This window comes from Patiria miniata, unplaced genomic scaffold, assembly GCF_015706575.1.
Source record: "Patiria miniata isolate m_02_andy unplaced genomic scaffold, ASM1570657v1 HiC_scaffold_7, whole genome shotgun sequence".
Lineage (NCBI taxonomy): Eukaryota > Metazoa > Echinodermata > Asteroidea > Valvatida > Asterinidae > Patiria > Patiria miniata.
The window spans coordinates 30,202,708-30,214,639 of NW_024037074.1; the positions used below are offsets into that span (position 1 = coordinate 30,202,708).

Consider the following 11,932-nt stretch of genomic DNA (forward strand, 5'->3'; position numbering starts at 1 on the left):
GGAAAAGAACACTCTATGCTCTGTGGATTTTTAACATCCATTGATTGGCTCCGGGTGCAAAGGAATGGTCACTACATTGGTGCGGCATAGCCCCAAAATGCCAAAGGATTGTGAAATTTGTGATAAAAGCATGAAACTTCGCATGTTGGTTCTTCATGCCATGGAGAAAATTTCCAAATATGGAGACATTTCACATTTGACCTCTGTGGTGACCTTTGAAAGGTCAATGAACTTTACATACACTCTCTCCATAACGTTTGTTCTTCAAAACTTCACTTTCCCATGACCCAAGTCTATGTCATAGGTCTTCAAACAATGAAAAAAATCATCAGATGTCGGAACAATTCATATCTGACCTCTGGTGACAATTGAGAGGTCAATGACCTTTGTAAGCCTGTTTATAGCTATTTGTAAGATTCATTTTTTTAAAACATCTTTTGTTCACAATTCATGTCTAAATGAAAGGTATCCATGCTATAAAGATAATTTTCGCATATAGCCCAATTCATATTTAACCTCTGGTGACATTACGAGAGGTCATGACCTTTGTAAAACCATAGCCTACCTATGGATATTAATACGATTTACACAATTGTTAATGCCACTTTTTTCATGACCCAAGTCTAAAATTTAAATCTTTGTGCCATGAAAAGTATTTGCATGATGTAGGGACATCATATTTGACGTAGGGATACCCTTGGAGAGGCCAATGAGCTCTGTATATCTTCTCTACTTTTTTGCCGTTATTTATCATATTTATTTGTCAAAACGCCATTTTTTTCGTGACCCAAGCCTCAATAGTGCCAAAGAACGGTAATGCATCTATTAGTCTACATTCATGTTATGAATTCAGACCCAACAAGCAATTTTGAGGTGACCTCTGACCTCGTTTCACCTTGTTTTATTGGCAGACGTAATATGATGAGACTGGAATAGAAATCTGTGGGTGTGTTTTGTTATGGAAAATGTACATTTTTGTTATGTCAAGCAATATTCACTCTTATGTACTTATTACACCATTTTGTATCCAGATGGACTTGGATAACCATGTTTTGACCTTTTTACCATCACTTCTTACCAAGAGTGATGCTTGTGCGATGTGCCTTTTATATTCTATTGCGCCTGCGTCTGCCCTTATAAAAAGGAAAATTTAGATCAAATGTCAATTATTGTGACATTTTTCCGCATTTGGTCGTTATTAACATTGTATGAAGACTATACATAGAATTAGGTCATAGGAAAGCGATGTTTTCAAGAACAATATGTATAAATAGAGTATTCAAAGGTCATTGACCCCTCAAAGGTCACCAGGGGTCAGATATGTAATGCCTCCATATCTGGAATTTGTTGTCATAGTATGAAGACCTCACATGCCAAGTTTCATGCTTTTATCACAAAATGCAATTATGTCCCTATGCCGTACCACAAGTGTGGAAATTGTGCACATGGGCGTCGCCATGGTTTTTTTTCTAGATGGGGCAAAGCACATTATTTCCTAAAAATCATTTTACTTTCTCCAGCATAGTCTCAATTTATCATTTTTGTACGGGGGTGGGCGGGGGCCGGGACGTTTGCCCCCGTACCCATCCCTATTGACACCCCTGCGGACGCCAATGTTGTTACAATGTGCATTAAATTAACAGCAATATGACTTTGCACCTCTGTTTTTTTGTTTTCCTTTTTTGGAGGGGGGGGGGAGCCCCTGCCCCTTGCCCCCCTTCCCCCCTTGCGACGCCCATGTCTGTGCATGTGGCAAGGGTTCGAATCCTGCCCGGGCCGGATCGGATTTAGTTTTCAGTCCCGTGCAAAGTGTCATGGGTTTATCATCATGCTGGTTTTTCCTTTTCTTTTAGAACAAAACGACAATTTCTTCGTTGTCTCTAAATTAGGTCTCAAGCAACGTTGCCCGTTCAATTTTAAGAGACCTTTTCATGGCATCAGCACAATGGATTGGAAGATGTACTGCTCTCCAACAATTCCAATTTTCCCCTCCTATCGAATTTTGTAAACCCGGTCATTGTGCACAGAACTTTGATTATTTACAACAGTGCGGGGGTTGTTAGTGGCAAATTTTGCTCTCGCTGATGTGGGGCATTCCTGCGATTCTGTTCTTTGTTGAAGTCTGCAGTTCCAGGGCGCTGAATAGCTGTAAATCCGCTTTGTCTTGAAATATTTTCTGTTTGGCCAGTCAGATATTGTTTATAGAAGGCATTGATAAACGGCTCAACGAGGTCTATCCTGAAGTGGCCATCGCTGAAATGTCTAGTCCGTTTTGCCTGGCATGTACTATTCTCCTCAGTTGAGTAAGTGCTGAATACATTATCTACTCCGAGTTTCGTTAGGTTATGCACCTTTTCGTGAGTAAAACTGTCCTTGTCAATCTTGACAGTGTTTTTTTAGTAACACGACATTAGAGCGAGGTTTCTACAACTTAAGAGGATCAGAGAATGCATTAAAGCAAAGGAAACACTTCACGATCTGATTGAGCAGAAAGCGGAACAAACTGGCCGTTCTCAAGCACATCAAAGGGACGTCGAAAGACGTATGGAGGATATACAATGTTCAACTTGAGCACTGTACTTTGGTAATAAGGTTTGTACAGTGTTTCTTTCCTCGCTTACCACCAAGCGAACTGGGTTCGATTCCCTTCCAGGCCGTAAAGGGCATTGGGTTTGTCGAACTACCCGGTGGACCGAGAAAGCCATTTTGGTCGTATTCCCTGAATGTATTTTATTAATTGTAAACTGTTGAATGGAGTGGTGCCAGACTATTCAAACATAATAATACATGCTAGCCTCACTTTGTGTGGCAAGTGCCAAAAATGGAGATTTTACCTCACCTGAAATTCAATATGGCTACCGTTTCATGGATACCGCCATCTTTGTGGTCACGTAGTAATCTCCGGCCTATGTGGCAAGATATGGGACAGAGGGGACCCCCCCCCCCCCTCTTTAGTGCTAGTCATTGTGTTACCAGAATCTCACGGATTCTTTTGAGGTATCGGGGGGGGGGGGGGTTGCTAGGTAGTATTAGTCTTGGGTGTGTATATGGTAAAGACCATTATCATGTTGCGGTCATCATGATTTTTGTTTTCTCGTTCAAATCAACGTAACCAAAGCGAGGCTAGAAGGAAAAATAGTCTGGTTCCTTTTTGCACAAAAAAATATCATTCAGTAGTTTTATTGGATACAGGGGACATGACTGAAATGGTGGCAGAATGATTATGGTCAATAGGGACATGCGGGGTACCCCTCCGTCACATAATTGTAATGGGTATAATCTCCGGGGGAATTTGAACAGAAATACACCCCATCATGCCGTTGTATCATGAGCACGATGGGACGTATTTCTATTGAAATGCCTCCTGAGATTACCACGTGACCACAAAGATGGTGGTATCCGTGAAACGGCTGATGCAAAATCCTTTCCGATTTCATCCCACCCTTTAACCCTAAAGGGGCCGGGGGGCGGAATCCGCCCCCCCCCCTCAACATTTTCCGCGATAGCTTCTCGCGACCCGAGCTGTTATGACTTTTTAGCCTCGAGCTTTGCGCATCTTTTGATACCAAAAACATAAAAATCGGACCACGGGTTGGCACGTAGCGAAAAATTTTCCGGCGCTACGCGCCGTGAAAACTGAATTTTCGCATATACGTTGTGTACACCGAGCAGAATTGCCATTCATACATATGAATAATTAATTAGCCATAATTCCAAAACCCTTTGACTTATAGTCATGAAATTTCTTGGGCATGTTTAGGAAGAGTTGCTCTATGCATGTGCTGAGTTTCAAAATTTTTCGTCACTCGATGGCCGAGATCTTAGGGGGGGGCGGAATCCGCCCCCCCCCCGGCTGAGAGATGGTCAAAATAACCCGGCCCCTTTAGGGTTAAACTGAACTTCCCTTCATCTCTTCATCGTATTCTTCTAGATTTCTTCAAGCAGCGAGTGACAGCGCCAGTGAACGCTTGAAGAATCCTTGGTGTCATTATACAAGAGAGAAATAATTTGGAACAGAAAAATGGAACAAAACTGATAAGATTGACCAGAATTGGACACGATTGCATAGAGTTACCACATCTGTTTTCAAGGCAAGATCAGGAGAGGCAGGTGAACGATTATCTCGTATTGCGAAGATTTCTGAAACACCCACAATGCTTCGCGACACCAGAGTTTCCTTCGTAAGACTTTGTGCTTGGGGGGTTAGCAGTGACCGGCGTCATTATAAGAATGAAGTACGGCAACGACAAGTTCCGTCCAATGCAAGTTAGCGTTGATGTATCCGGCAGGATATTTTGCTGACTTAACCAATGGAGAGAGATAGAAGTAAATCTGGAGATTGTGATCAGGTATTGGGATCACGTGACTGACAGCTCACGGGTTCAACACTCGGGATATACTGCTGAAGAAGATGACGTTCTCGGAGGAAATTGCAGGTACGGAACGATTTGTTTGTGTTAAGATACAAAAGTTAACAGGTCTTTATCATAACAGCCATCTTGGAGAGTTGCAGTGCCCTAGTTGAACAGGGATACGCACGAATAGACATTTGTACCTATCTCACTGACTGACTGGCTCACTGTCACTTGTAAGCTGGGTAGTCCTATCGTATAGGATTACTCCGTAACGCCAGAGAATGGGCTACTGATCAGGCCCATGTGTACACACGTACATGGAAAGACTTCCAGTGAAAAGCTATTCTGAATCAACTGAGTATTTTGTGCGCTCTGGGAATGGGACCAACTATAAGTTTGCCATGCCTTGCTTGTATTCATTACGAAAAACACGTTCAATATGGCGACAGTATGTGCAAGGGTCAATCTATTATTCTCATCAAATATTGTTGGTAGTCGTTTATACGGTAGCAGTCAGCAGAGCCGTTGTGGCGACAGCCATATTGCACTGTGGGCCTCTGATGGGAGACATTAATTCTGAGTTCACTTGCCAGCCCACTGCTTTTAAATTTCGTATTAGCTTTACCCGGCACGCCCGAATTGCGGTGCGCATTACTCAGAAATCTTTCGCGCTAAGTCCAATCACCGAACGCGTGATCGTACTACTTCCCCCCGTCCGACCGTGGTTAATCAGCGGCCCAACCTGCCCCGTGCGTCACGCAGAAGGAGGGGGAAATTGAAGTGGTAATTTGGCGGGTGCTCTTTTCGCACCTGCATGAGGCACATTCATGCCTATTATATGGAAAGAATTCGACGGCTGGCCAGTTAAAAAAAAAAAATCTGAAATACAAGCCTGGAGACGTGGCGTGAACAATTGGTGCAAATGAACTTGCATGTGAGTCAGTTCCAATAACATGCTGAGGAACGACAAACTGGGACAGTTAAAAAAAAAAAAATACAACAACAACAACAACGACAGCAACAACAACAAAACAACAGCTGCAACAACAACAACAACACAACAACAACAACAACAACAACAACAACAACAAAACAACAACAACAACAACAAAACAACCCAACCCAAAAATAAACAAAATAAAGTAAAATAAACAAACACCCCAACAGCCCAACAAACAAACAATCACCGCAACCAATTTCATTCGAGAGAGTTTATTCATTCATTGGTAATATACAGTTCTTTGCTTTAAGATTATGTTGTCGTTACGTCTTATGGTAAACAGAGACAAGATGGGACACGGGATAAAATGGAACACTCCTTACTTTTACCCCTCCAAAAAAAATCAATACAGCTGGATTCAACTCTATTTTTTTTAAAGTAACGCACATTCAAGCACAAATTTTGTGTTCCATTATTTTGTTCACACTTGTCCAGAGGTATTGGTATTTAACAAAACAGAAGATCGTTTCTCGAACTAAATGCTTCTTATCTTGCCCTAGTGGGGAGAAATTGAAACACTTAATGTAATCTACACTGTACAACAACAAAAAGTTGGGTGAAATCATGTTGGTATGAAGTTACCTCATTGGGTAAAAAAATTACAAACTATTGGAAAGGATTTCCCCAAGAGTGTTGGCAGTTGGTATGAGTTGACCAACATTGGGCAATTTTTACAGTGTAACAAAAATGCGCCGGGCAATTTTTACAGTGTAAAAAAGATGCGCCGTTGAAATACCGTTTCGTACCAATCCTTAATAATACGTCGGTGTAAAAATAAACTGAACATTTATTTGTAACTTCTCTATCTGCATCATGCAATTATATACACGGGCCAGTAACAATGTGTCCCATCTTGTCAAGCATACTCCACATGTGTTCACACTTACGTCGTCTATAATTTATTTGAATTATATACAATAACATGAATGTTTATCAACATACACCTGAAATAAGTGTTAAGAACATTCTTTTGTTTTATGGTCTATTATTATTTGACAGAGAATATCAGGATTTAAATTAGACACATTAAAATCATTAAAATTAAAGTCATTCAAATATGGATATTGCTTGGATAGGATTCCATTTTTTTTATTATTGTTTACAATGATAACAATAAATGACTTAGTTTCACTTGCAGAAAAAGTTTAATAATTAATGTTTACATTAAAGCACGCTGACACACACAAAAACACAGACAGGCCTACATGTAGTTTCAAGCACGTTTTGTTGCTTAATAGGCCGAATAAAAATGGTTGCGTCCAATTTGTTGCCATGGAAACTCTGACGATTAACGTCAGTTCGGGAGGCCATCCAAGTTCTTATGCAGGTTTCTCCACCCGTTTTCCAATAGTTCAGGACACATCTTAAAACACTGGATCTTAACCAACACCAGTTCATATTTAATCATTTTTAATGAATTCCAAAGTCTGGAAAAAAATGTGAAATTTTGAATCAAGATCCGTGCAGCAATTAAACTAAATCTTCAATAATCAAACAAATTCAACTAAAATATACAGTCGCATCGGATTGTCCGTCCGTCCGTTCATCTGTCTTCATTAATGTTGCGTAGAGTTTGGCGTCGAAATCAAAGTATATCTTTTTTTTTCCTGGATTTTTTTTGCAAGGAGTCTCTCAGAAATGTTCTATTCGCTGGATAAGTCCTCAAGTTTTCTAAATCAAAAATTTCGAATTTAATACTTTCTTTTTACATACTGAAACAATTCGAATGATGGAACTGAAGCGCCATTTTTTGTTTTCGTTTGTGCTCTGTTTTCTTGCCTTTCTTCCGGGGAAAGTATTGAGTATTACCATTCCTGCCCCGTTGCTACACAACCACCGAATGTCCTTACGTTACAAACAGTGATTAATCACAAATAGACAGTATTTATATCAGTGCGAATGAATTGAACATCTCTTACAGATCGAGGTATCTGTAAGGTCAGAATAATATTTAGATCATGTTTCAGCAATAAGATTTATTTCTTTTCTAAAGGCTATAGTTTAGTATCGATGTGTAAAAACTGTGTAAAACTAAGCCAAAACAGCGAGAGAATTATTCAAGGCTTTGACACTGTTAATAAGAATGTTACAAGGGACTTTTCCCCAGTGGATATTTGACAATTGGGTCAAGTAATTCATTAATTATAGGCAGCTGGCCAAACTGTCATCTCCCGGCTACACAAGTCCCTGTTGACTTGGAAGCTATCAACGAATAGACAGGATCAGAACGACATGTCAATTGCTTAAGAACTGACAACAGCAAGTCTTAAAGAAGGCAGGCCTCTAAAAGCCATCAATGAAATATAAGTGTACAGGAACTTTCACAGTCAATGGTTGATGATCTGGCATTGAATGTTTCACCTTACATTTGTTGTTAAGAAAAAAGGAGAAAGGCCAATGGCCTGAGGCCTGATGGCCTGTCCGTTTAATGCACAAATGGAATGGTCCAGGATCATATTACATTACAATAGTGTAGCCAAGATTGCTCGGAGAGGACAACACTGAAGAGAAAAATAGTCCGAGAGCGAATGGGCCCCTGAAACTCTACGCGGTGCGGCATCGTTCGTAAGGAATTCCCAGCGGGCCGTAGTCTGCGAGAGGGGTCAATAGTGATTGGCTTGCTCGATTATTTTCCTTGGTAATGCAATCGCGTGAGAGATCGTGCATATTAAGTCCGCGACCAGAGTGTTGGAAGGAGATTAATATTTAAGATGAAAGGTGCGATGGGTATCAGTTTACTCTCAAGCAAGTCAATTTTAAAGGAGGTTGAGTAATTATTCAATTTTCTGAGCCTGATCATTCAAGGAAGTTGAAACAAGAGTAGATTCGTACCTGCGACTGGAATCTTACGACTTTCCTGTTTATTATCTTGATAAGACCACAATGACAGGAATTAAGGTACGTCAGCTGTACAGTGTCTGTCGTTAACGTTTGTCTTTTGATCGTATCAGTCGGTCAGAATATTTACAATGTCTTAGGGTTGATGGTTTCAAAAGCAATTTACCTTTTACGTGTGACCCTTCAAATGGTAAGGGATTTTCCATTGCAAAAACAGTTTCGAGGTATTACTACAATTGAAAACTTCGGAAAAAAATATCACACTGCCTCGCGACGTTTTGTCTGTAAAATCTTCAAGGCATGTATGTTATCAAGACAGCAACGCGCATTAAAACATCGTGGCAAAGGTACTTTCATTTTGTTGAACAGGGCCCAATGTCAAGGTTCTGCTAACCACGGACTTCCGCGCTAACGATCACCATTCTTTGCTAACAGCTCTAGCAGAAAAAAACCTCTGCAAGTGCAGAATCCTCAGTTACGGGATGTACGCAGCGCATAAGTCAACCGTGACATACGCTTACCGTAAGCACGGAACTTTCTGCTATACAGTAAGCGGGGATTGTTCGCTAACGGTAAGCAGAGCCACGAAGTCGTGCACATAATTATTGACTTGGTTTGCTACACGTTGTGACGTCATTATTTCCAAGACGCCCTCTTATGTTCCTAGAACTGTCTGAACTTAGCCTTGCCCAAGGGCATGTTCTCGCGTCCCTAACCAGAAACATGTGTAGGCGTTGGTCATTGGCTGAGCGTTTTCACGACTTTGGTTGTGCATGGATGACGACTTTTTTCCTGAGCTAACGAGAACATGTTTTTAGTCATCACTTTGACATCTTCAAAATGTCCCTGGTTTATGTACACTTTTTTTTTATCTTCTGAAGTAGATTGTTTATGAACATCCGCTGTTTTAGGTTTCACTGTGCTCAATGATTAAATATACCATATGTCATTGATTCATATTCATATTTCACTGACGTTAAAATACGTCGACTCTCAGTTTCGACGTGAAAGCCAACACCCGTCTCCGAAACAAGTTAAAAATGCAATATTTCCACTGCTCGTCGGAGGGGAAATTATTGCATGTTGTGGACTTTGAATATTTACACTGTGGTTAAATATGAATGTTTCGCCAGCGGACATATGGCGTTTTCCATTAGGCATTCAACGTGAAGTGGTTGTTGAATTCACAACATTTGAATACGCCCCACATGCACAAAAAGTGTTTCGGGCGGGTGAGCGTTTGTCTGTATAATCACATTGATGGCAGTCTGCCCATGTCATGGTGCATGTAGGCTGAGACTTTGAGTATAAGCACCTATCTCATTGCTCGAACCGTCTTTGCACAATAAAAAACTTCCAAATACCATTTTACATAATGTGCCGTTCGGACAATTTGCCAACGGAACAGCATGGTATTAAGTTTTTCAGCAAGGCAGAACAACTACATTGTACGTTCAGAATGTTTGGCTCTACTGTCAAAGCTTGCATTGCAAACACCGCGGTCGATATAATCAACATCTTCTTATAATCTAAGCATTGAAGCTAGAAGAACCATGTATTACAGAACCATGTTTTTCTTAAAAATCAAGCTCAGTTATAGCATTGTGATCATTGTTATTCTTGTCCATTATCGCTTGTCGCTATATACATTATTAAAAACAAAATTGACGTATAGCTACCACTGTGAACATTAATGTGCAAGTGATATTCTGCTCAGACAATACACGTGAGTCGCATGAAAAGTTTCATATCTTCATTGAATATTTTACAAAATTATACGACATAATTATAGGGGAGAAAAAGTTTTATCATATCATATTTTGTATGAGTTTTTATTAAGCAATTGAAGCATCGTTGAGTTGAACACATTCAAGCACTTTTAAGACACGTTCACAGTGAAGCTGTCAAAAACAAGACAAAGATGAATATACACTGAATACAATAATGATCTATCACATCTACTATTATGAGAGAATAAGAAAAGGCCAAGTTTTAGTCAGGTACCGCGTTCGGTCTTTGTTCCATGAGTTCTATCGCTTCAGAGGAGCGGTACCCGGACTGTTGTTGTCATATGGCCGTTTTGACTGGGGATCTGGCCGGCTTGTAGGCGCAGTCGACTGCCTTGACTTCTCGCCCCAGCCTAGGCGTGGTGGACTGCTCCAACACGGCAGTCTGTGTGGTCGCCCCCTGGCCTTGCTTCCGATTCCTGGATTTCCGGCACGCGTTAAAGAAGAGGAAAGTGTAGGGGTTGGAGGCGCTACTACACGGAGCGAACACGCTGAAGATACTGTAGGCTACCACGTTAACGCTATCACTGCCCGCAATGGCTCGGATCAGTTCTATGGTAAAATACGGCAGGTTGCAAATCACGTAGGCCGCGATTATGACAAAGGTCATTTTTAATGTCCTCCACCGCGTTGACTTTTTCCAGTTGCTCTGGAAGAGATTCTTGCCGTCGCTGTAGAGCTTAGCCACGATGCGGAGGTAGGCTACACTGATGACTAGGAAGGGGATAATGAAAACCACCGCAGCGATGTAGATGAGGTACGCCTGGCGGTACGGGTCGTTGCCGGGCTTGAAGATGGTCTTACAGTGGCTGGTGCCGTTGAAATCATCCTTGCGGAACACGTAGAGCTGCGGCAGCGACAGGAGCAAGGCCAGAGCGAAGGCGATCGGGATGACTTTCAACTCCGAGAGCTGTTTGCGGAGCGGGAACATGACAGAGTGGTAGCGGTCCACCGCGATGGCGACCACCATGTTACTGGAGGCCATCAGGGCCATACTCTCCATCAACATACGGATTCGACACCCTGCGTCCGTACCCTCCCATACGTTACCCTTGAGAGTCATGATCAGAGATACCAACAACGGTATCATGGCCACACTCAGGTCGGCCAAAGCCAGGAAAGTCATGTACACGTGTATTCTCGTGCGTTCTCGGCGATGCACGAACAGCCAGTTGAGGACCAATCCATTACCGATCACAGTCACCACGAATATCACGGAGATCGCTATCGTCCGCGTGTTATCATCGTGACCGTATAACTCGTCTTTTTCCTCCTCGCCATCTGCATCGAAATAAGTCGGTACAACCGTGGAATTGCTTTCCTCCTCCATGCTGCAATCCTTCAAAGTCTTTTCCACAGCTAAGGGACGGATGCTAACCCAGGATGGTTACTCTTGGGTTTTAGAAAATCTCTCCACAACTAACTATGAGACTGGAGGCGTGCCAGAGTCCAGGTCCTGCGAGTGCCGTACCGGCTACTTTGTCCGAATCGATCCTCGCACTCCGCGGGGGAAAATTTAACCAGCTCCGGGTATCGATCCAGTGTTTCGTCAACACGCAGTCAGCGTAACAGGCGAGCCGAGAGCTGCTAGTCGCCCACTGAATACCGAAGAGTCGTGAAGTCGGTGATCATACCCCACGCGCGAGAAGAGACGTCATTGGTCGAGGGCTGTCTGCGCATGCGCAGTCACCAGGCTCAGCCACCCAGTTCGGGAAGTACACATTAGGTGGGCACGCTGTCCATCCTGCAAAATGAAAAAAGAAATAAAACAATGGAAAATCACAAAACGTTCACGAATGCACACTAACTAAATTATATAAGAAAGATAGCAATTACGGATTCCATTTTAATTAAATTAAACCGACGCAAAGTTGCAAAAAATTGAGAAGGGAACCTAACAACATAGTACTCTTCCCCCTGAAATTCTAGATATAATGCTCCTGACAGAAGTT

At 41.9% G+C, this 11,932-nt stretch overlaps 1 protein-coding gene across 1 annotated transcript; it reads right to left on the reverse strand.

Moving 5' to 3' along the window:
• Positions 1-5,564: 5,564 nt before the first annotated feature.
• Positions 5,565-11,720, reverse strand: LOC119746388 (neuropeptide S receptor-like). The gene has a single exon (XM_038223303.1). The coding sequence runs from the start codon at positions 11,308-11,310 to the stop codon at positions 10,261-10,263; it is 1,050 nt and encodes a 349-aa protein (XP_038079231.1). The 5' UTR covers positions 11,311-11,720; the 3' UTR covers positions 5,565-10,260.
• Between the last annotated feature and the right edge of the window lie 212 nt (positions 11,721-11,932).

Bases quoted from the DNA above. Each gene is read 5' to 3' on its own strand.
- LOC119746388 (XM_038223303.1), bottom strand. From the start codon at position 11,310: ATGGAGGAGGAAAGCAATTCCACGGTTGTACCGACTTATTTCGATGCA.